We start from the raw sequence: 25596 nt of genomic DNA, 5'->3' as shown, positions 1-25596 counted from the left end.
GGCAAATTTGGCCTTAAAAATATTTTATCCTATTATCTTTTGTTCAGATTCCTTGGGAACTGGTATAGAGGAGCGGAGAATAGAAGATAAGAATCATTTATTTCTATTTGCTAGAAAAAGCTGCCACTGTGTTTTTCACTGGCAGAAGTGGCGAGTAAGTGGCAAACTCATGAATCCAATGATACATCATTTCTGGGCAGATTATTTATAATGCATATGTTAAGTCATTGTCTCTGATGAAATATACATGAATTTAGCTCTGAACGTTCAATCTCTTTTGTCTTTTACTTTGAGGAAACCTGTTCTTGGTTGACTTGACTCCTGGAGTGGTTTGGTAGGGAGAACAATTAAGTTCTGCATCAGTTTGTCTGCACTATGACTAGAGTATTTCAAATTAGCTCAGTTTTGAGTCATCTCTAGAAATGGTGATTCCTCCTTCTATATCTAATTTTATGTCCAGATGTTTTTGTTATAGTCTGGTCAAAGGCAGGTCCTCACCTAACTTACAGTCATATTTTTTAAAATACTGAAAGAAGGCCAGTTGTTGGAGTGTGAGTGAAGGGTAGACTGGTAGGAAGAGATGAGGTGGGTGAGAGAGGCAGGAGTCCAATCACAGATAGCTATATAAAGACCACAATAAAGGGCTCAGATTTTATTCTTAGTGAGATGGGGAGCCATTTAAATGGGAATGACATGATGTAGTATATATTTTTAAAAGATCACTCTGGCTGCTAAAGAGAAAAACTACATGACACAGGAATAGAAGGGAGACAAAAGAGGAGGTGCTTAAGAGTAATCCAGACTGTTGGACCAGAGTAATTGAGGAGCTAGAGAAAAGGGGGACAGATTCAGAAAATGTTTTGCATATAAACGTTTATGGGACTTGGTGAAAGACTGAATGGATGCTTTAAGGAAAGCAAGTATCAAGGATATGCCCAGACCTGATATTCAGTTCATGCTACTGCAGTGGCTACCTAGGTCTCTGGGTGATGCCTATTACGATGTATCAATGCTTTTGCCGTATCTGACGAGCCAAGGTTTTGGGCTTGAAATTTGTGGGGGAAAAACAGGGAGGAAAAGGTTTAGAGGGGAAAATCAACGTTTTGTCCATCTACATGTTATAACATAACATTCCCAGATTAATGAGACTATTTTTTTTTAATTTCAAATATTATGGGGGTACAAATGTTTTTGGTTACATGTATTCCTTTTGTAGTACTTGAGTCAGGGTTATAAATGTGACCATCACCCAGATAGTGTTCACTGTGCCTCTTAGTTAGGTTTTCACCCATCCGTTCCACCCCTTCCCCCTGCTTGATTTCCACTGAGTTCTACTTCCCTCTGTGCAGATGTGTGCTCATTGGTTAGTTCCAATTTAATAGTGAGTCCATGTGGTGTTTTGTTTTTCCATTCTTTAGATACTTCACTTAGGATAATGGTCTCCAGTTCCATCCAATTGTTGCAAAAAGACTTAGTTCATCCTCTTCCATGGGTGTGTGGTATTCCATAGTATACATATAATACAACATTTTGTTTTTGTTTTTTGTTTTTTTTTTTTTTGAGACAGTCTCAATCTGTTGCCTGGGCTACAGTGCCGTGGTGTCAGCCTAGCTCACAGCAACCTCAAACTCCTGGGCTCAAGCAATTCTCTTGCCTCAGCAAGTAGCTGGGATTACAGGCATGCACCACCACACCCAGCTAATTTTTTGCTATTTTTAGTAGAGACAGGGTCTCACTCTTGCTCAGGCTGGTCTTGAACTCCGGAGCTCAAGCGATCCTCATGCCTCAGCCTCCCCGAGTGCTAGGATTACAGGTGTGAGCCACTGAGTCTGGCCTATCACATTTTGTTAATCCACTCATGAATTGATGGGCACTTGGGTTGATTCCACATCTTTGCATTTGTGAATTGTGCTGCAAAAAACATTTGAGCGCAGATGTCTTTTTGATAAAATGACGTCTTTTCCTTTGGGTAAATACCCAGTAGTGGGATTGCTGGATCAAATTGTAGGTCTTTTAATTCTTTGAGGAATCACCATACTGTTTTCCGTAGAGGTTGTACTAATTCACAGTCCCACGAACAGTGTATAATGGTTCCTTTCTCTCTGCATCCATGCCATCATCTGTTGTTTTTGGACTTTTTAATAAAAGCCACTCTAACTGGGTTAAGATGATATCACATTGTGGTTTAATTTGCATTTCTCTGATGATTAGTATGTTGAGCATTTTTTCATATGTTTATTGGCCATTAGTCTATCTTCTTTTGAAAAGCTTCTGTTCATGTCTTTTGCTCACTTTTTAATGGGGCTGTTTGTTTTTTTCTTGCTGGTTTGCTTGAGTTCTTTATAGACTCTTTATAGTTCTTTATGGCCCTTTATTGGATGTGTAGCTTGCAAATATTTTCTCCCATTCTGTAGGTTGTCTATTTGCTCTGTTAATTATTTCCTTAGCTGTGCAGAAGCTTTTTTGTTGTTGCTGTGATTGCTATTGGGGTCTTTTTCATAAATTCTTTGCCTAGGCTGATATGTGTAAGAGTTTTTCTAACATTCTCTTCTAGCATTCTTATGGTCTCGTGCCTTACATTTAAGTCTTTAATCTGTATTGAATTAATTTTTGTGAGTGATGAGAGATATGGATCATGTTTCATTCTTCTGCATGTGGCTATCAAATTTTCCCAGCACCTTTTATTAAATAGGGCTTCTTTCCCCCAGTGTATATTATTGTCTGCTTTGTCAAAGATCATTTGGCTGTATGTGGATGGTTTTATATCTGGCTTCTCTGTTCTGTTCCATTGGTCTATTATGTCTCTATTTTTGTGCCAACACCAAGCTGTTTTGGTACTATAGCCTTGTATTACAGTTTGAAGTCTGGTAATGTGATGCCTCCAGATTTATTCTTTTTGCTTAAGATTCCTTTGGCTATTTGGGCTCTTTTCTGGCTCCAAAAAAATTGTAGAATTATTTTTTCTAGGTCTGTGAAATAAAACGTTGGCATTTTGATGGGGGTTGCATTGAATCTGTAAATCACTTTGGGTAGTATGGACATTTTAACAATGCTGATTCTGCCAATCCATGAGCATGATATGTTTTTATCTTTGTGTCATCTGCAGTTTCCTTCCTCAGGGTTTCATAGTTCTCTTTGTAAAGACCTTTCACCTCCTAGTTAAGTATATTCCTAGGTATTTTATTTCCTTTGTGGCTATTGTGAATGGTATGGAGTCTTTGATTTGACTCTCTGCTTGACTGTTATTGGTGTATAGGAATGCTACTGATTTGTGTACATTGATTTTGTAACCTGAAACTTTGCTGAATTTCTTTATCAATTCCAGGAATCTCTTGGTGGAGTCTTGGGAGTTTTCTAGATATGAGATCATATCATCAGCAAAAAGCAATAATTTGACCTCCTCTTTCCCAATTTGGATACTCTTTATTTCTTTCTCTTGCCTGATTGCTCTGGCTAGTACTTCCAGCACTATGTTAAATAGAGTGATGACAGTGGGCATCCTTGTCTTGTTCCAGATCTTACTGAGAATGCTTTCATCTTTTCCCCATTGCATATGATGTTGGCTGTGGGTTTGTCATATGTGGCTTTTATAATTTTGAGACATGTTCCTTCTATTCCTAGTTTGTTGAGGGTTTTTATCATGAAATGGTGCTGGATTTTGTCGAATACTTTTTTCTGCATCTATTGAGATGATCATATTGTCTTTGTTTCTGCTTCTGTTTCTGTGGTGAATCATATTTATGGATTCACATATGTTGAGCCATTCTTGCATCCCTGGGATGAAGCCACCTGGTCATGGTGGATTATTTTTTTGATGTGCTGTTGAATTCAGTTTGCTAGTATTTTATTGAGGATTTTTGCATCTATATTTATAAGGGATATTGGTCTGTAATTTTCTTTTTTTATTGTGTCCTTTCTTGGCTTTGGTATCAAGGTGATACTGGCTTTATAGAATGAGTTTGGGAGGATTCCCTGCTTCTGCATGTTACAGAATAATTTCTGCAGTGTGGGTACCAGTTCTTCTTCATAGGTCTAGTAAAATTTGGCTGTGAATCCATCTGGTCCAGTGCTTTTTTGTTTTTGTTTTTGGAAGTTTTTTTATTACTGCTTCAATCTTGTTGCTCGTTATTGGTCTGTTCAGGAGCTCTATTTCTTTCTGGTTGAGTCTTGGAGAGGTTATGTGTTTCCAGGAGTTTGTCCATTTCCTCTAGGTTTTTGAATTTATATGCGTAGAGATTTTCATAATATTCACAGATAATATTTTGTATTTCTGTGGTATCAGTTGTAGTATCTCCTTTTTCATTCCCAATGAGATTACTTGGGTCCTTTCTCTTATATTCTTGGTTAATCTAGCAAGAGGTTTATTGATTTTGTTTATCTTTTCAAAGAACCAACTTTGTGTTTCATTGATCCTATGTATTGTTTTTGTTGTTGTTGTTTGTTTTCCATTTTGTTTAGTTCTGCTCTGACTTTATTTCTTTTCTTCTCCTGGCTTTTGGTTTGATTTGCTCTTCCTCTTCTGTTTCCTTGAGATATGTCATTAGATTGTTAATTTGTGATCTTTCTGTCTTTTTCATGTAGGCATTTTAAGGCTATGAATTTTCCCCTTAGGACTCTTTTTGCTGAATCACATAGATTTTGATAGCTGGTGTCCCCTTTGTCATTCAGTTTGAGGAATCTTTTGATTTCCATCGTAATTTCATTATTGACTCAATAATCATTCAGGAGCAGGTTGTTTAATTTCCATGACTTTGTGTAGAATTCAGTGTTTCTCTTGGAGTTCATTTTTAATTTTATTCCAGTGTGGTCTGAGAAGATACGTGGTATGGTTTCCTTTTTTTTGAATTTGTTGAGACATGTTTTGTGGCCTAAGATATGATCAGTCTTGGAGAATGTTCCATGTGCTCATGAGAAGAATGTATATTCACTAGTTTTGGGGTAAAATGTTCTGTAAATGTCTGTTAGGCCCATTTGTTCTAGAGTCCCATTTAAGTCCAGTGTTTCTTTATTTTCTGCTTGGATGATCTGTCCATTTCTGTCAGTGGGGTGTTGAACTCCCTGGAAATTACAATGCTGCTGTTTATCTGTTTGCTTAGCTCTAGTAGGGTTTGCTTTATGAATTTGGATGCTCTTGTGTTAGGTGCATAAATATTTAGGATTCTTAGGTCTTCTTGTTGAATTACTCCCTTTACCATTATATAGTAACCATCTTTGTCATTCTTTACTATTATTGATTAAAAGTCTATTTTATCTGATATGAGAATGGCTACACCTGCTTTCTTTTGGTTTCCATTTGCAAGGAATATTTTTTTCTATCCCTTCACCTCCAGTCTGTATGAATCCCTGTGGGTTAGATTTGTTTCCTGGAGACAGCAGATACTTAGGTTGTATTTTTTCATCCATTCAGCCATCCCGTGTCTCTGGACTGGGACATTCAGATCATTCACGTTGATCAATACAATTGATATGTGGGATGCTGTTCTGTTCATCCTATTGGTAGCATCTTATTGTTTTGTTTTACCTCTTGTGCTGTTGTTTTATATGAGCTCTGAGCTTTAGCTTTTGGGTGGTTTTACACTGGTGGGTATCTGTTGTGCAGATCCATGTATAATGCAGTTCTTAGTATTTCCTGCAGCTCAGGTCTGGTCTTGACAGATTCCCTCAGTATTTGCTTGTCTGGAAAAGTCTTATTTCCCCTTCATGTATGAAACTTAGTTTTGCATGATACAAAATTGTAGGCTGGCAGTTGTTCTGTTTAAGAAGACCGAAGATGGGGCTCCCGTCCCTTCTGGCTGGTAAGGTGTCAGTTGAGAAGTCTGCAGTTAGCCTGATAGGTTTTCCTTTCTAAGTTACTTGATGTTTTTGTCTTATAGCTCTCAGGAGTTTCTCCTTTATTTTTGATTTTGGCCAATCTGATAACTGTGTTTCTTGGTGATTGCCTCTTTGCAATGAATCTCCCAAGTGTTCATTGAGCTTCATGTACCTGAATGTTAAATCTCTAGCAAGACCAGGGATGTTTTCCTCAATTATTCCCTCAAATAGGTTTTCCAGCCCTTGTACGTTTTCTTCACCCTCAGGGATGCCTATGATTCTTATATTTGGTTGTTGTACGTAATCCTCTATTTCTTGTAGGCTTTGTTCATTACTCTTAATTCTCTGTTCTTTATTTTTGACTCAGTCAATTTGAAAGAATTGTCTTCAAGCTCTGAAATTCTTTCTTCTGCCTGGTCTAGTCTATTTTAAAACTGTCCACTGTGTTTTGTATTTCCTTAAATGAATATTTCATTTCCAGAAGTTCTATTTGTTTTTTTAAAAAAATACGTTGATCTCTTTAGTGAATTTTTGAATCATTTCCTGAATTGTTTTTCTGGTGTCTTTGAGTTGGTTTTCCATTTTCTCTTGGATTTCACTGAGCTTCCTTATAATCCACATTGGGAATTCTTTATCATTTCAATATTTTCATTTTGGTTGATATCCATTGGTGTTCCCTTTTCGGGGTGTCCTTTTGCTATTATTTTTCATTTTTCATACTTCTGGAGTTCTTTCGCTGATATTTTCTCATCAGGAGCAGCTGTCACTTCTTATTTTTGGATTTTTTTTTCTTTAGATGGGGCTGTTTTTCTTCCCTCTCACTCGTCAAGTTGTGTCAGTAGCATATGTTGGGTAAGAACCTTTGGCTTTGCTTGTGGGTGCTTTGATGGCAATCTAGTATCTGGATGGATACCTTGGTTATAGATATCTTTAGTGCAGTGGTTTTCTCAGTTGCTGGTTGTAGGCTATAGTAGTGGTGAGCTATATGTGTGGGCAGATGCCCTGTCTCTTTGTGATGAAGGAAGATGGAGGTGTTTGAAATCCTTTCTTTCCCCATCCATGATCATCTTAACAGTGTCAATTGTATTGTCACACCCCATTTATTCTCTGAGACAGTAGGTGGTGCTTGTGGGCAAGAATGAAGCACACCCTGTATGACTGAGTCAGTAAATACTATAAAGGGCTGTGAAAATTGGCCTCCCTGTCAGTAGATGGTCCTTGCCAGAAGGAACAAGCTATAGTGTTGTTTTGGGGACCTGTGATCGGCTCTTAGCCTCTCAGGAGAAGCACTTGATTGCCCCAGGTGGCAGGTAGGGCTTTGGAACTTTCATGTAAGTCCTTATTCTCCACTACAGCAGAGGCAGGTCGGGGAGTAAGGCTGGGTGGGGCTGGCTCCACAAAAGCTGGAAAGGTAGCTTTTTCAGCAGGGGTCAAAGATCTGCCCCCAAACTTCTTGGGAAGGTCTGCTTGTGGGGATGGGGCCATCTGAGATTCACAACATGGCTGTGTCTGGAGCGGGTTTTGCTCATCTCTCCCTTCCTTTGCTCCACGGTTTCCCTCCAACATCTGCCAGCAGGCAGGAGCTCAAACTAGCTGAGATCCCCTGCAATGGCACTGAAGGCCAGGAGCTTCCCTGTCCAGGATCCCAGCCTGGTCTGGGAGTGCAGCTTTCCTGTGGGGGAAAGGGTACTCTTGTGCTGCAGCTGGGGCCCACACTGTGCTCTCTTTTCAGTTCTACCCATGCGGGCTCCCTCAGCTCCTGAGATTAGTTAACAAATCTCCATCCATGCCCCGGAGCAGCACAATTGAGTCCTGGGGATATGGAATCTGGGCTGTGGGCCTGTTCCTGGGACCCAAAATTCAATCCTGGACCATGCCAGGAAGAAGCATGCTGGTCCCAAGTTGCCTATGGGTACTCAAGCAGGTTTGATGTCCCTCGACTAAGGGGTATGCCCTGCTCTAACGGAGCAGCCAGGAAAGCAGCACCAGGGAGGGCCAGTGAGCAGGGAGCTCACCGTCTGAGCACCCTTTAGTCCGCTGCAGGTCTTTAAGAGGAAAAGTTTGAGCCCCACTCTCTGTGGAAGCCGCAGTGTTGTGGATGCACTGACAGAGGTGAGGCAGCAGCTCTTGAGAGGCCTGGCTCAGGCGTATCTCTCAGCAGCTGTGGGCAGGGGCGGGGAAGGAGAGGAAAAGAGTGTGAATGGAGGAAGGCTAGCACTCTGGTCATCTCTGTTCTCTCTAGAAGGCAGCCTGCCTGGAACACCCAGGTTCTGGGGTCACGCAGATCCCCTGGGACCCACCAGCCCCCTGTGGCTCCTGTAGTCTGGGCTGGGGTAGGGAAACGTTTGGCAATGAGCAAGACAAAAGCTAGGGCTGAAGCCCTCTGGGGAGGACAACGTACAGTGGGTGGAGAAGCAATATGGCCTGCCATCTCAGCTCAGGTCAGTGCTGACGGGACGTTCCCCAAGGGGGCTGGCAGCCTGGCACTTTGTCTTCAAGAAGCTCCCAGTTCACTGGTGGCAGCAGCTTTTGGGCTCATGAGGGTAGAAAGACTTGCCAGCAGCTCAGGAGCCTGCTGACTTCCAGAGATGTGAGGGTGGGAGAAACAAACTGCTCCACCTACACTTTTCGCTGGACTCAAAGCCTCTCAGGGGTTACCTCTGTCAATTTCTTGCTCCTTCTTGTTCTGCTCTGCAACTTCTTCCTGTGCAATCCCTGTAGGTTCTGGCACTTCTCCCTCGGAATTATACCTGATCTGTGTTTACTTTTTTTCTTTTTCATCTAAAACTTTTCCTTCTTTCTGAGATGACCTGGCACCTGGTGTCTCTGGTCAGCCATCTTCTGGTCAGACTTTAAAAAAAGTAGCTTCGCGAAGTTTTTCTGAAACTTTATTCAAACGGCAATGCCAAAAACATGCCAGACAGAAGTGTTTCCACATTGTTTTACATAACAGACATGATTCTCACTCCTCCCTCAACTTCTGACATCTTATCTACTAGAGAATTAGCAAATTAGCCTCGAGTAGTTTATATCAGAGTTTTTCAATTACAGCACTACTGACATTTTAGATGGGATAATTCTGTTTGAGGGGGTGTTCAGTACATTATAGATAGGATGTTTAGCAGCATCCCTGATCCACTAGATGCCAGCAACACCAGCTCCCAGATGTGAAAACCAAAAATGCCTCCAGATATCACCAGACGTCCCTGGGGGGCAAAATTGTCTCCAGTTGAGAACCACAGTTTTATATTAAGGAACAGAATTTTCTAGCATGGTGCTAATAGTAACAAAAGTAACATTTATTAAGCACTTATTATAGTCCTTTTATCTTTTACTACCAGAACCAGTAGAAAATTATTATACTCTGCTAAAGTTGTAAATCACAGTTAAATATAAGTCCACTCAACAATTGTTTTATGTTGGACAGCAGCCTTTTGTATATGAATCCAATGACTGGATTTCCCAATTGTCATGGTACATGATGCATTTTCTACCATTTTTAGTTTCAGGTACTTAAAGTGAGACAAGAACTGGATTCTGCTTTCATTCTTGCTTTTTATTGATATATGTTTGTCCAGTCTTTTAGTTTTCTTACCTATACCCAATTTAATCACATTTTGGCTGGGGATCAGGAGAGGGGAGAAACTAGCTTTTTTATGTTTCTATTGCATTCAACCTAGCTTCACATAAAACCAGTAGTCTTTTACACTCCCAGGTCAAGGGGCTGCTGAATATTTAAGTAAGTTTCATAATTACCCTAAGTACAGCAGATAGGTTCTATGATCACTGTCATTAGCTTTTTGTAAGCATGCAGTTCATCTGGTGGGACAGAAGCACAAGGCTGGTATTGGAGCCTCCTAGCCACAGCCTTATGCCATGTGATAAGTCAGTATGCCTGTTAGCTAGTTTTACCAGCTGGAAATTGGTTAAGAGGGTACTGTATGTGCCCAACACTATAAAAAGAACTCTACTTGCATTATCTCTTTTAATCCTCACAAGAACCCTAAGACATAGATATGTTAATATTTTTGTTTTGCCTTTGAGAAAACTGAAACATAAATATGGTAAGTGTCTTGCAGAAGGTTACATACCTAATAAAAGGACCAGGATAGGATCCCAAGGCATTCTAATATGTGCCTAACCATTTCATCACAAGTCCGAGGCCATGGGGGTTAGAGCACTAGACTCCAATCTGGTTCATTATCACAAACTACACCTTTGAATCTTGACCTGTCATCTTCAAAGTAAGTGCTGTGGCAAGAAAATATGGGGGACTGATATAAATCCATCACTTGAAACAATTCAAAGATAGTATCAAAGCTAAGTGAGTCCAAAGCATCAATTCCATACATTTAAAGATAACCCACACAAATACTACCTATATTTGTTTCCTATTTCTATGGTAACAAATTACCACAACCATAGTGGCTTAAAACAGCATAAATTTATCACCTATAGGCTAAAAGTCTGACACAGGTCTGTCTCATGGGGCTAAAATGAAGAAGGTGTTGGTAGGGCTGCATTACTTTCTGGAGGTTCTAGGGGAGAAACACTTTCCTTACCTTTTCTAGCTTCTGGAGGCCACTCAACATTCCTTGGCTTGTGACCCTCCTTCCCTTCACATTCAAAGTCAATAGTTGCATCTGCCTGATCATTCATCCATAGTCGCATCTCCCTCTGGCTCTGAACTTTTCTAACTCCCTCCTCCACTTTTAAGGACCCTTGTGACACACTGGGCCTATGTGGATAATACCAATAATCTCCCTACCTTAATAAAATGAACCTTCGAGCCTTAGCACAGCTTTGAGCCACAGTCTGTTCCTGTTCATCTATATTAATTTTATCTGTTTTTAGTAAGCATTTTCACAAGGTGATGAGACTGAAAGTTTGATTTATATGAGAAATCAGTCATGAGTGAATTGCTTAATATATTAGAACAGTCTGTCCTCAAAGTCCATGTAAATGCATCATCTGTATAATTACAGATAATTACAGATGTATCAGGAGTCCTTTAGCTTTCTAACAGTTGAGTCTAATTAGTCTCACCAAATTCCATATGAGGTTCTAACACGTATACATGCGTTACACAATGTATTTAAAAGGTGATATTTTAGTAACCAAATTCAAGATACTGTACAAAAATTAATAATTCTCATTAAAGCTTTCTATTTAGGACTCTTCCTCAAAGTGCTGTTTTAAGTGACTAGAAAACATTAAAGAGATGGTTTCAAAATAAATATCATTCTGTTTTTTATTTGTCATGTTCATCCAGAGCATATATTCAGACAATGGCTTTATTTCTGCTATGTCTCCTAAGGTGGTTGTCCCTCTTTGTGTGATAGCCAATGAATTTAACTGTCTTTTGCTCCTTGAGATTTTTATAAGTTTTTATCTAACATTTATTTAATGGAAAACACTAAATTGAAAGTAGTCACAGTGGTGCCTAACCCACTGTTAACTGATGTGTTAAAAGACTGCCAGTTCCTTTAAAAACTTCTAACTACACTGGAACTCCAAACCGAGTTATGAATTCCATGATTATAAAAGTGGTAAATTCAACAGTAATACAATTAAAATGGCAATGATAGTACTGAATACTATGTACCTGGCCCTTTGTTCATATCCTTTCATTTCATCCTCACAACCTGCAAGGTAGATAAAATCTTTTTACAGATAAAGAACTGGATGTCAAAGGCTAAGCAATTTGTCAAGCACCACAGAGCTGGTCAACACTGGAGATATGAAGCCCACTGTGTCTCATTTCAAACTGGTTTATGTTCACTACCATATTAAAAACATTTGTGTATGTTCTAACATGTTTCCATCTTTATTTTAAAAATGACCCAAAGACTCTGAGAAATTTAAACAGTCAAAAATTTTGTTCTTCAGCATAAAATATTTCAAAACTAGGATTTGAATACAGTTACTTAAATGATTCTTATTAAATCTTTTGCAAAGATAATCAAGGTAAATAAATTTGACATCCATTTTTAACTATCTATTTTAGGTAAAAGATTAAATTAAAACTTCAGGTCCTGGAGCTTGAATAGCAAAGCAAATCTTTGAGTCTGAAAACAAACCAAAGTCATCATTTAAAGATAAATAAATTAAAAGGCATTTAAAATAACTGGGAAGACTTAACTTGCAAAGTTTAAAAACTTAAAAATACTTCTCTACATATTTTATTTACAATTTTCTGTTACAGGAGATGAGTACGATGTATGTGCAATTTGTTTGGATGAATATGAAGATGGAGACAAGCTCAGAATCCTTCCCTGTTCCCATGGTACGAGTAATTACATACTGCTTTGAATTTACATATAGACTAATTCATATTCAGGTTTAATATTACTGGGGAAGAGACAGAAAATAGTTATCACCACTCCATAAGCTAGGCCCTATACTAATTAGCAGTCTCATTAAAGAATGGAGGTGTATTTATAAACATTTACAAATATTCTTCTGTCCCTACATGATGCATACAGAACACCGAATATAGCAGAGATTAAATATTATGTTCTCAACCTTGGCATATTAACTGAAGATTATAATTTGTTTCAACAGCTTATCACTGCAAGTGTGTAGACCCTTGGCTAACTAAAACCAAAAAAACCTGTCCAGTCTGCAAGCAAAAAGTTGTTCCTTCCCAAGGCGATTCGGACTCGGACACAGACAGTAGTCAAGAAGAAAATGAAGTGTCAGAACATACCCCTTTACTTAGACCTTTAGCTTCCGTCAGTGCCCAGTCATTTGGGGCTTTGTCAGAATCCCACTCACATCAGAACACGACAGAATCTTCAGACTATGAGGAAGATGACAATGAAGAGACCGACAGTAGTGACGCAGAAAATGAAATTAATGAACACAGTGTCGTGGTCCAATTGCAGCCTAATGGTGAACGGGATTACAACATAGCAAATACCGTTTAACCTTCAGAATGTGGTTGGTATTTTCCCTTTAAAATGTTTATTTAGGTATATACTGTAATTTGATTTTTTTTTTTTTGCTCCCTTCAGAGATTTCTGTAAAAATAACTTACTTTTTAATATTCTACAGTTTAATCAGATTACTGAAACAGGCTTTTTGATCCAGTATTTATCTGCAGGAGTGTACTTCATTTCACCAATAAGTAATAATAGACTGGTGCTGTAACTCAAGCATCAAATCATTTTTGGAATGAAATATAGCCAAAATATTTTTTTTAAATCCTCAATATAGTTTGCAATTAAGACCTAGATCAGAATATGCAAATGTTTTGTGTTTCACACACAAGGTCAGTGCTGTGGCCACCTAGCATGAACTAAGCCAACTTCCACCTCCATGAAGTTACCTAGAGTTGTTGAGTTGGAATGTGTTTGTTCTGCTGTTTCCCCAAATTGCCATCATTAGTGAGAGGCAACAAGGTAATTTAGCATTTTTCTTATCAGCACAAAGAAACTGAAAGCTTTTTCCTTCCTGTTCTCAAGTAGTCTTATCCTGATAGGAACAGTCTGTAGTAGTGCAGATTTCAAAAGTTTTTTTTTTTTAAGGTTTTTAATTCTATAGTGTTATGTATGAATTTGATTCAGCAGCTAAAGTAACGGCTCTGGACTTTACTTACTGAATTTCAGTACCCTTAAGGGTTTTATGTTGTGATCAAAGCAAAAAGAAAATGCTGCATAAAGATACCAAACTTCAGCAACTGTTAATACTCAGATCATATACCTCTTAATAAAGAGCAACTTATGCTAATTAGCCCTGCTAAACTATGTACAGAGGAAATTGTTCAAGTATTAAATTTAAAAGTAAAAAAGTGCTTATGTTTAACAGAACTAATGATGTATTGAAACAATGTATTATGAAAAGCTAAATTATACATCATTGTAACTATGTAGAAAATGTAGACTAATGTATAATCAAAATGCTAAGAACTTTTATATGGCCTTGTAAGAGGGGAGTCTGAATGTTAATAAACATGTTTTCCACTTTAAGAACCAGTAAATGTTTTACTGTAGTATTTTTACTTACCACATTATCCTTATTTATATGCTATAAAGGGATAATGACTGAAGTCACATAAACAAACATCACCTTAGAATTTTACACAAGGTAACTGCTCACAGGCAACTGGGTAATCCGCCAAAAAGTTAAGACTATAGCCCAAATCATTCAAAAACAAATAGTGTACATTACCCTACTGTAAATTATGGTAAATCTTCATAGACTGCTATATAGCCTTGAAAGAATAGATATATAGATCTGATACAGGAAATTGTTAGTGAATAAAAAACATGGTCTAGAATAAGCGTACCAGGTATATGGAGCCTTTTCTTGTGAAAACTTCATTTTAAAAGAAAGCGAGGGGAAATTTCATTCTAAATTATTTTTTTTAAATGTTTATAATCAGCAAAAAAAAAAAATGGTATTTCTACTTTGAAAAATAAAAGATTCAATATCTACTGCCTGATATCACTTCATCCCTGCTCCTGTTTTTTTTTTTTTTAAAAAAGATATAAAACACAGGCCTCAGAAATAAGACATGAGAGTTTACCATGGTAGTTGAACAGTTTGCAATATGACATAATTGTATGGCCCTAACCTTTTTAAACCTGTTTGATCATTTGCATAATTTAACCTAAGGTAGAGTGTGGGACAAAACATTGTGCTCAGTGTCAGGCACATAAATGCACAGTAATAGCTTTCAAAATGATCATTAAATAAAAAAATCATACCTAAAACAACATTTTAAGGTAAAAAGGGAAAGTTAAAAGTCATAATACCATGTAACATTGTAATTATATTAGATGTTGTATTCCCTCAGTCCTTAATCCACAGTTCAGATCAAGGAGCTGGTTCCTTTATGTTTCTGGAGCAAAAAAAACAAATTAGTTTTAGAATTCTAAATTATTACTTTTAGTTGTAAAAAAAAAAATAATGAAGTGTCTTATTTAACAGCACTGGCTAACAGTATTACTTCTCTTAATATTCACTTGAAATCTTCTGTAATTTCACAGTATAACCATACAGGTTTTTAAATAAGACAGTAAAATTAAAATCCAATTTCTATTAAAAAAAAACCCCTAACTTAAAATTTTTCCGATTATAAAAGTAATATTTAAAACATTGGAAAGAAAAATATAGTCACCTGGAAACCTATCCCAGAGAAAAATTTATCTTAATATATTGGCTTCAGAAATACATCATATGTAAAACACGTGTATTAGATACATTTACTCTGTATGCAATGCCTGTTTATATCTTCATATAACTTAACATTCATTGGTGAGCATTTACTTGTGTCATTCTTCAATGACTATTTTGTCCTATGGACATATGTTTATTCACCCCATACGCCTTAAAGCTGAACCGTATACAGTTTTCTAGGTTTGGTTAACATTAAGTAATGCCATGTGATGGACATTCTGGTATACAAATTTGTACAGCTTCCTCTCCATAAGCAAAATTCTGAGAACTAAGTACAAAGTACACATGTATAGATTTCCATCAATGTTTTTCTATTGAAATTATATATAAAAGACCCATGAGTAGATTAATTATTTACTATTTTAATAATGTTTACCTTCTCCTACACCCTTACCCACACTCTTAACACACAAACACACCCATCCCCTTGCCTAGTTATAGGTTAATTCATTAAGGGTTTCACAATTTTGGTTATTGCTTTTTATAATTAGTCATCCTAATAGTTCTTTACAACTAAAGTGTGAATGTATGTTACTGTGAAATCTCAATCATCACAATCCAACCAAATTTTCATTTGCCCTTTTGTCCTTAACCAGGATTTTAACACATCAAGAAGCTAATATCAGGTTTTTTATTGTTTTACAATTTCTAGGATATGTCCAACTACCAAAATAGCCCCAAATCCCTATCTTCCACATGTACAAATCCAGAACTAATGCCTGACAATTTGTCAAAAAAATTGTTAGTTACGCTCATATATTTTATGTAAGACAAAGAGATTAATTCCTATTCTCCAACCCATTGTTTCTCAAGGGGTAGCAGATAGGCCACTTAAAATGAACCAGACTGACCCAGTGATTGTTTCTAAAAAGGGATTTCCTGGGCTTATGGAATGTCCATCTCCAGGGTGAAACCCCAAAGTCCAAAATCTGCATTATAACTAGCCCCTCAGTTTCATTTAAGCCCACTAACTTCTGAACACCCCTGCTCTAAGCTTCTGCTTGACAGCTGATGGTAATGGATTGATCCAAGTAGTTCTAAATTTACGTATTTATTCAACTTCAATACATACCAGGGATCTTATGACCTCTGGGATTAAACCTATTACATAGCTATGGTCAACATGTCACTCCAAAGCCAGAAAATGCAACATCCTATTTCTATTATATGCTGCCTAAGGAGTGTCTTCTGCTCTTATGTGGGAGAATCCCAGCTGGCTGACTTCAGGCTGCCAATACAGCCTCCAGATCTAAAGTCATATGACATTTCAACACAGAAGAATCCACATAGTACAGAAACTCTTCTTGGTATAGAGGTCCTTACTGCTCACTAGATTTCATATCTAGAGACCAGCAAGAAGAGGAAAATATTTATTTCTAACAGATAAGTCAGTTTTCCTCACATACACCTGAAGATGACCCTGAAATGACTAAAAGCCATGTGTAATAGATGAAAACCCATTAAAAAGAAATTCCCAGGCACTTATTTTATTTATAATACTACATGAAATGAAGCAGGCCATCAGCTGAATGTTTTTATTTTAAAATGTTATGCTTGCAGCAGACTTTGGCCTATTCTGTATATTCCTATTGTGTCAAAAACCAACTGTAACAGTAAGCCAACAACTTATATAAACAACAGGAGTCTGGAGTATTTGGTTGGAATAAATTTATTTCATCTGTCTGTAAACAAGGTGTTTAATAGTTATGGCATTTTTTTAAATGCATATTAAATCAGATGAGTTAGACTGTATCCCAGATGTAACAAAGTGCAGGGAAAGAAATGGACAAATCAGCAACAGGATTTGTTTTTAAATCTGTACATTATCCACAAGGCCCAAACAATAGAAGCAAATACTAGAATGTCCCTAAGTAGTGCCATTCGAAAGAAACCCTTAATAGGTCAGTTAAAATCCATCTCACAATAGCAACAGTTCATTTTAACAATAGTATGGCACAGAATACATATGAAAAAAATTCATCACAAGACAGCCAAGTCCACAATAATGCAACTTCATATAAAAACTCAAGCTGCAAATAAAAATTGGTCCTATGAAGAACAAACTGGACACACTCCAGATGGTTATGTTGGGATACCTAATGTCCATAATGGCAGCCTTTTACAGTTTTACTAAGAGTAGAGCTGGTGTGCAAAGAAAAAGACAGGAACAAAAAACTGAGCTATTGCAATGATGGAATGTCCCTGGGGATTCAATCAGTATGGTTTCCGTAAGGTCATGGGAGGAAGTGCTTTTTGCTCTTGTTTTGCCATTGCACTCTTCATATGTCTTGTAGACACAATGAAAAAGGGTTTTTCTCTAGCCAAGTGCAACAACAATACTAAAAGCAAACTACTGCAGCTCTCAATAGCTCATCAACAAAAGGGATATTAATTGGTAAAATAAACCAAGCACTGCATAAAAGAAGATGGAAGCAAACCAAATGCCTATGTGCAAAAGGAGGGGGCGGGAAAAAGAGAGGAGTGAAGTAAAGATGCATGCACTTTTTCCTCCCAACCATGCGCTACAAAAGGAAGACTAATGAGCCAAGTAAATGCTCAAAGTGCTGAAAAGACATTGATCAAATTAGAGATTGTACAACCGGCACCTTGCTTAATATTAACTTATTTTAGTAATCAATATCCCATTAATTGCTAAGACAAAGTGATGCCCAACTTTGCATGCCCCCTCCCCCCAATTTCAAGGTATCATGCAAATCATTGTGCTGCAATTATGTTGCCAGATAAGGGTTGGTTACATACAGTTGTTAACATACAAATGATCCATTGGGCAAACAGGAATCATGACATTAGAAAATAGGTAAAGAAAAATTAGCTACCATCTATAGTTTGGTAGCATTGTGACCGTAATTGGGGTGGTGATGAAGACAGTTGCTAGGTAGATGGGGAGAGGCTGCTTACACATCAGACCTCCTCAGGTATAAAGCGAGTTCATATGCTTTCTTGTTAAGTGTGCCTCCGTGGACACCTTCCTTTCCCATGACTATAACCAATGCTGGAGTACACAAGGAAACAAAACAAAAGTGAACAGAATTATTTAAGGGGGGGAGGGCAGAAAGAAAGACACCTTTCCCCACCAACAGAGGGATACAAAGGAGACACAGGTTCATACCCCATCACCCTGCATTGCTAATAAAATTTCCAGAATTAAGACTTAAGCTTACGGCTAGGAAAGTTTAAGAGCAATTTTCCCCTAATACTTAACAGTGTGCCTAGCAGCTAGAACCCAGAGTCTCTCAAGTATTTTGCCATTGAGTATGCCTTCTTATTCAATCCGCCTCCATGGACCCCTTCTTTTCCCATTACAAAGACCAAGACTGAAAGAGAAAGAAGAAAAGTGTTTCAAAAGAAGTGTTAATCAAGAAAGTCACATAAGTTTTAGCAGACGGAACCCCGATTAATAAGTTAACATTAAGTTAGTTTTCCATGAACTGTCAAGCACTGAAGTCAATTAGGTCTCCAAAAAGAAAAACTTTCAAACTAGTAATATACTAAAAACAGAATATAGTTAACAACTGACGGCATCCTGGAAGCCCAATGAACAAAGCAGCAAAGTTTTATATAACTATCTTTACACTAGCTGGGGGGAAAAACATAATCATTTATCTTCTACTTTAGGGCAAAAAATTTCTGGTTGATGTGACAAATACATATTATTTCTTGCCCCAAAAATATAAACTTAAAAAAATTGGGGTATTTATTTACAAATTCTCCCCAAATTTAACATGCTTGATAAATACAAATAAGTCTTACCAGCGAGGCTAAATCTGTTTGTTACTTCCAAAGGAAAATGAAGATCAAATTTTAAATAGCATTTTCAGTGTCACTCAGAAAAGGCCAAATTAAATGTATTTAAGGCTTGTGCTTACTGATATCCTCACTGTGCTAGCCTTGTTTTTGAGTCTAAAATCCTGACATACGTTTACTATTTCTAACAGGCTCTTCTGGGATGCAATTCAAAGGTCTATCCCCAAAATGTATGTATATGTCAAATTTTATATTCACTGCCACTAGATGTCAGTAGTGCTCCATGGTATGAAAATCTCATTCTGGTTTCAAGTCTCATGGTTAATACTTTTTAGCATATTTATCTGAGCACAGGTAATGTTTACAGAGATTTGTCTACTGTTTCAAAGTCATCTAATTTTACTATTAATACTAATAAATATCAACTCATACCACAATAAGTGTAACTTTGAGGACATTCACATGAGTTGGTAGAATCTTAGCATTAAACAGATTCAAGTTGCTTCACATGGTAAAGCTAGTCTTAAAATTAGATGTGCCAAGTCTGTATATGAAGCTACAAAAGTCCTCTTTCCTTACAAAATATTCATACAGGATAACACATTTAAATGTATTTGTAAATCAAGTAGATGTCAACCTCAATTTTAAGTTTCTTTTGAAAAAATAGGGAGACTTCCTTTAGTGAAGAGTTTCTATAAAGTTGACAACAGTCTGGAGACACCAGAATTTTTGGAGCAAGTATATAAACCAAATGTAATTTTCTACTTTTGAAATCTAAATCTCAGACACACTTAGTCTTTGAAAATATTGTAGTAAATGAACAACTTATTCAAAAACCCTCATCTAATTATTTCTCTCTTCCCCAGCAAAGAAAGTTCCTAATAGAAAAATGAACCAATGTTAATTTTTCCTTCTTTATGCTGAGTCAAATGATTACAATGCTAACAAGAAAAAAAGAAGAGAGAGACATCCAAAGGTCAAACACTCAAAGGGACTAAAATAACCAAGTAATTTGAACAATTTAATGATCTGATACACCGTAGGATTATCATTTGACATGTCAAGCAGTTTAGGAGACTTTTAATTTTAAGGTCACTAAAGGTGAAATGAGTTGATATGAATGTTCTATTTTAGAATAAAATCAGGATCTAAGAGGCCATGCTGTATGTGCAGCTGCTGTAGAGTAGGTAAATCTAAAGCAGTGCTTCTCTTCAAGTGCTGGGCAGTTCACAAAAACCACCTTAATAGCCATTATGGACTAACTTTTATTCAAAATGTTAAAGAAACTGCTTAATAAGTTGTAATGTGGCATGCAACTTTTAAACCGAAAGAATACTTTGCTTACCTCTACCAGCTCTGCCGACAGCAACGTTGTATGTTGGCTCCCCACCTTGACTCTTTGTCCGGATGTCCATTGTGCAGTCACCATCGACATATAGACTATCTCTGATCACTGAGCACTTCTTTGCGCCAAGAGTTAAACCGTTGGTAAAGAAACCTTCCCGGTCTTTTCCTACAATCATATCTATTTCTATTGGCTGTCCCCCCACCAAAAAAAGAAAAAGAAAAAAAACATGAAGTTGTAGTTAATTCCTTTCAGGGCTCAATATAACAGGAAAGACTGTGTGCTAAGTTTATACAAACACTACAAGACAGCCACATTTCACTAATATAAAATCAAGATTCAGTCTTTTTCGATGAATTACTTAATCCTACACGATTACACATGTAATACCAGTTCATCTGATTTCACACTTAACAGAGTGGTCTGCTAACTAAAGACAAGTGTATAAAAGAATCTTTAAATGGCTGATAGTTGACACTAGGCAAACTGCAAACTTGAGTTATTTATAAACTATACCAAATCAGGTGGTACGTGAAAGTGCTTATGTAACGATAAAGATTCAGCTATAGACTCAACACAGCTTGTCTGTCACATTCAGTCACATTATAGTTAGTCATGTTGCATCAAATTTATAGTTGTTTTAAAGTCTACTGAAATAAAGCCCGTGCTTAGCAGATTTGTTCACTTCTCTGCTTGGAATAACTTGTAATATCTATGATGGTATGAACTTCCATTCCTAGAACTCAGCGCATTTCCAAATTCATATTTCCCTCCTATTTTTCTAGCCACGCTCCTTTTTCTTTCCAACTTCCCTTCCCCTCCCATCTCAGTAATCAGTTTTTCTTCTGGGCTAACGCAAAGTGGATTTTGTCTACAGCACTGCAGTAGGCAATGGTAAAAAGAATAAAGAAAATGGAGGGAGATTGGGAAAGAAACTGAGGTAGGCACCAGAACCGGAAAGAAGAAAACGTGCATTCTAACATTTCATGAATAAGAAGGAAGGCGTCGCCCCCATCAGAACTGCAGAGTCATAGCAGGCCCCAGCCATTTCCAAGCACACTCCCGCAATCTTCCTAGCCAGACAGCGGGAACTCACACACAAAGACAAGAGGGTTGGGGGGGGGGGGGGGGTGATCACCAGATGTCAATTCTCTAAAAGAATTGTAGTCCACTGCGGGTACAGGAGATCTTAAAGTACTACTATTAAGGACGGAGTTCTACAGTTAGAACTTAAACCATGTTAAGTAGTATTAAAAAAAAAAAAAAAAAACCAAACAGCACCCATAATTCTGGGGACCTGTATTTTGGCATTTGATGAGAAGAAAGCGTGGGGCTAAGAAATTAAGGGAATGGTCTCATACTTCACACAACTGTCACAATTTTAGAAAGATCTTTGGGCACAAATAAGCAAAACAATAAACACAGTTGGAGGCTTAGTGACAAATATTCACCCAAACATGTGGCAACCAAGTCAAAACCATCAAGTCACAAGAAAATCAGGCAACGTGAAGCATAAATCTGCATTAGCTCCTTTACTACCATCACTAAAGAGGGAGGTACTTGAAGAAGTGAAGTGTCCCCCCAGTCATCGCAGATTACTGAACGCCCCCAAAGCACCCCCTTTTTAGAGCTATGTTGCGTAACTGAGTATAACGGTATATCGATGAATCTTCATAGGAGGAAGAGAGAAATCAATGGCAGTTCGCCATCTTGGAGAATTAAAAAAAAAAAAAACCACCTATAGAGCTAGAGCTGAAGTGGAGATTCACGAATCCACCTACGCGGTCGGCGTACATTTCTCGCAAGCCCCAAAGGCCTGGACACCGGCAAACCTACGCAAAGTCGCTTCGAGAATCCTGGGGGCCGGGCTGCGGCCGCCGCCTCCCACAGCCCGAGGCGCGGGCGGCGCGCTGTCCACGAAGCGAGGGGCGGCCGGGCCGCCGGGGACCCTCCACCTGGGCCCCGCACGCCCCGTCCCAGATCCCCGATCCCCTCTCCACCCCGGGACGTGCAAGCAAGCCTCAGAGCTTCCAGGGGATCTAGAGGAACCGCACTGGGGGAGAAAAAGGAGGCCCCCCTTTCCCCGGCCGGTGCGTGCCCCCTCCCCCCACCCAGGCACCCGGACCGGCGCTGGGAACACCGAGGACACCGGGACCAGGCAGGCAGGAGACCGGCCACCACCCCCACCTGTCAGCGCAGCCTCCGGCGAGGGGGCGTCCCCGGGCCTCGGCCTCTCCGCCCGCCCGGCAGCCGCATCCTCGGCGCCCACCGCCTCGCACACCTGCCGGCTCGGCCCTCCATGCCCCGGCCCCGCGCTGAGGCGCCCCCGCAGCCGGCCAACCCCGCTCCGGTACGGGTACCGGGGTCCCAGCCGGCACTGGTCCTCACCGTAATGCTCTGGAAGACGCCCCCAGCCGTGGCTGCCCAGACGTATTTGGCGTCGCAGTAGCCGACAATGGCGGCCTCCTGGCAGCAGCCATCGCACATCAGGTTATCCACGTAGCTCTGCCAACCGGCCATCTTCGAGCCCTTCGCACTGCAGCGGGGACGGCGAGGAGCAGCAGGCGCAACGGCGGCGGCGGTAGCGGGCGGCGACGGCGCGGGGGGAGGCGGGGCGGGGGCGGGGAGGAGGCGGCTCTGCGCAGGCACCGACCGCCCCCCTCCCCGAGGAGCTGCGGCGGGAGGACGCGGGTACGGCTGTGAGGGACAAGCCGTGGAGCGCGCCCAGCTCGGCCGCCCGCCCGCAGCCCCGGGGCTGACTAACCAGCTGCGGGAAGCTGCGGAGCGGCAATGCTGGCGGTAGCAGCTGCTTCTTACCGCAGCACCCTTAGTTCTCCGCGGCTCCAGCGGACGTGCGCGCGCGCGTGCGTGGGATCCTTCCGCGGCGCTCGGACACGGAGGGTCCCGGGAAGAGCGGGGGGAGACCGAGGCGGGGGCGCGGAGGGATACCGCCCCGGGACAATCACGGCTGCCACGTGCGGGAGGCGCCAACCGGTTGCGGCGAGGGTGTGGGGTGGCTGGATCTCGTACCCGTGTCCCGCGGAGAGGGCGTCTCCCGCGTCGCACTCAGTACCCCAGAGATAGAGGCGGCGGGGACGCCTCTGAGTCCCCGCGGCGGAGCCGCGATGCTCTTTCCTGCTCCCGGTGTCCCGGGATGTGGAATCTTGAGCCTCAGTGTCGGGTTGCAGAGTTGCCCTGGTGACTGGATGCGGAGCGTTTACTCTTTGTGGTGGGGGCGGCTGGTGGCAGGGTCGCCTACGTTATTCTCAGGAGTTCCCAATGAGACCCTCTTCCCTGGACACCTTTTGTGCCTGGGCGCTAAAGGCAGCCCAGTGGGCGCGCTTCGGAAACCTGAAATCAGAGCAGGCGTCGGTGGCTCTCAGGAACATAGCTGAGCTTTGCTGATCTTTCATTGTTGCCTCGTTTGGGTACCAGAGGCCTCTCATTCTGTGGATTCCTTACCCAGAAGAGCCCCCTTAATGTTGCTGATCACGTGTGTGGCTAAATTGCTCGTAAATTCCAAATTAGCGATCTGTGTTAACTATTTGTTGGTAACTGGGAAAGTTACTGGTGGGTAGAAGAAATCGTTGAACATACAAAGAATAAAAAACTGAGAAAGAGTTCACTGAATGAATTTCATAATATTTCTGCTAAGGAAGGGTAAAAAAAATTTGGGACCCAAATCTGGGAAAGACTGTATTACAAGGCAAAGGGTGGGTAGAGTCCCTCTATACCTTTTCCTGTCGTCTTTAGTAACATGTGAGCGCTATCACTAGACATGGACTAGACGAGTAGAGGTCCTATAACAAGGACTCCAATTTTAAGTTAGCTATCTGCCTATTAAGGGAAAGAAGAAAACACCAAAACGTTGAAAAGTTGATTTTCAACTTTAAAGTTATCTCATAAGGTAACAATTTGTAGGAGAAGTAAGAGATGTAGCTCTGGAAAGGACATGAATGTTGCTAAAAAAAATCTAATTGGTACTAAAGTTTTATAATTTTTTTCTGCACATTCCTTTGAAATGTTCAGCTACTGCAGGGAGGGGAAAAAGTACAGTAGGAGAAACCCCAAGTCAGAAACCTGTCAAATTGAGACAATGTATTTTATCATGTTCTGAAGATAACAGAATACCTATGTGGTATAAAATGTAAGCCAAAAATTGCTTCACTTTTTTGCAAGTGTGCCCCCCACCCGATTTATTTACACTTAATGTTCTTGTTTACTACTTTGTCTTTTTGTAGTTATTGTTAATGGTTTTGATCCTTCAATCCTAGCATTTTATTACCTTAAAAGTTAATGATAGTTACAGTTTACTTGGTAACACAGATATGCTCACTGTGTGAGAATTCAAGCTGTACATTTATGGTTGTGCTTTTCATTATATGTATAACTCAAATTTAAACAGTAAACACAAAAGGTAATGATAGAAAAGAAAAATCAAGTGATGATAACGTAAAGAAATACATTGAAATATTTTGTTAATCTCTGAAGGTTTTAAGATTTCATTTCTAGACTTTTTTATCTTATTGTTATAGCACAGAGTTGGAAATAATTGCATTTCATTCTTATTTATCTTATTGTTGGCTTTAAACAGTGGAAGAATTTGACTAACTGAATATTTTGGATATTCAAATCTCAAAAGATTCTAAAACACATCTATTGGGAAAAACATTCATACAAATTTAGGATTCCTATCATTTTTCTATATTTTTCAAAATATATATTTTAATTACTGTTTTATTTTTTCAGCATGGTGTTGTTATTTTTTCAGAATTGCATACAATAAAATTTAAACAACTATGAAAATATATTTTGTATTGTAGAGTAACTGAATTGATTTAATCTACAGTTTAGATTTTTAGTTTATATATTCAAATTTTCCAGAACTGATGATAGATAATACTGTCTCTGTTTTCAGTACTATGATTAAGTAAGCCTGTCCCTATTTTCTTTAGAGCCAGCTTCCTAGCACACTGCCTTATTTTCCATTTGTATACAATAATCTGATCCTATTTCCTCTAACTATTGCTTATCACACATGTTTCAAAAAGTATAAGTAAAGGTAGAATACTGAGTTTTAGGAATAACGATATAGGTTAAGTCCAAAAGAGTATCAATATTAGAAAAAGAGGAATTACCAATTTGTTTCTTTCTCTACTTTTTTCAGGGTAACTGATCCCTACAGTGATAATAACAGTATCTGGGCACAAGTCTAGAAAAGTTGTGGCTCTGTTGTTGATACAAATATTCAGAATGAGGTAGCCATTAACAATCAGTAGCATATTTAAATTTAGAGTGCATTATTATGAATTCTTTCCAAAAATCTTTCATTCATATTGATTGAGTAAACAGAAACTGTGTGGTAAACCACATTCTTTACTGTATAAGTACAGTAGTGCCTGAGCCATTGAAGTCCTTGAATAAGTTATTTGACATTTTAGCAATATACAAACAAGAAGTCGTTATCATTAAAATACACTCAACTTGATAAA

General features: G+C 39.2%; 2 protein-coding genes and 1 pseudogene across 4 annotated transcripts in view; 2 read left to right on the top strand and 1 right to left on the bottom strand.

Annotated features, from left to right (window-relative positions):
* Nucleotides 1–13787, top strand: part of RNF13 (ring finger protein 13) — a 142644-nt gene extending 128857 nt beyond the window's left edge. The window contains 2 exon segments of the mRNA XM_012642915.1: nucleotides 12017–12097; nucleotides 12376–13787. Of these exon segments, the coding sequence (XP_012498369.1) occupies nucleotides 12017–12097; nucleotides 12376–12740 (446 nt within the window). The 3' untranslated portion in view covers nucleotides 12741–13787.
* A 2858-nt stretch (nucleotides 13788–16645) lies between these two features.
* Nucleotides 16646–22866, bottom strand: PFN2 (profilin 2). Of its 3 annotated transcripts, XM_012642897.1 has the most exons (4): nucleotides 22493–22680; nucleotides 20105–20297; nucleotides 17923–18007; nucleotides 16657–17090 (listed from the first exon to the last, which is right to left on the bottom strand). In XM_012642897.1, exons 1-4 carry the CDS (start codon nucleotides 22622–22624, stop codon nucleotides 16934–16936), a joined length of 567 nt encoding a protein of 188 aa, XP_012498351.1. In that variant the 5' UTR covers nucleotides 22625–22680; the 3' UTR covers nucleotides 16657–16933. The 3 variants fall into 3 exon arrangements, with proteins under 3 accessions (XP_012498353.1, XP_012498352.1, XP_012498351.1); XM_012642899.1 differs by having other exon boundaries at nucleotides 16646–18329; nucleotides 22493–22866; XM_012642898.1 differs by having other exon boundaries at nucleotides 16646–18007; nucleotides 22493–22713.
* A 28-nt stretch (nucleotides 22867–22894) lies between these two features.
* LOC105809111 lies at nucleotides 22895–23499 on the top strand (annotated as a pseudogene).
* The last annotated feature ends 2097 nt before the right edge of the window (nucleotides 23500–25596 follow it).

The sequence above is a fragment of the Propithecus coquereli genome, unplaced genomic scaffold (assembly GCF_000956105.1).
Source record: "Propithecus coquereli isolate 6110/MARCELLA unplaced genomic scaffold, Pcoq_1.0 Scaffold19, whole genome shotgun sequence".
Classification (NCBI taxonomy): domain Eukaryota; kingdom Metazoa; phylum Chordata; class Mammalia; order Primates; family Indriidae; genus Propithecus; species Propithecus coquereli.
Note: the sequence above shows the minus strand (reverse complement) of the source record. Positions and strands in the feature narration are given on the sequence as shown.

Excerpts from the sequence above, each read along its gene's own strand:
- PFN2 (XM_012642897.1), bottom strand. The coding sequence starts at position 22,624 with ATGGCCGGTTGGCAGAGCTACGTGGATAACCTGATGTGCGATGGCTGC. Across the intron at positions 20,298-22,492 it reads GCGTCTTCCAGAGCATTACG|CCAATAGAAATAGATATGAT; the intron begins GTGAGGACCAGT and ends GTGGGGGGACAG. Across the intron at positions 18,008-20,104 it reads TGTCGGCAGAGCTGGTAGAG|CATTGGTTATAGTCATGGGA; the intron begins GTAAGCAAAGTA and ends TGTGTACTCCAG.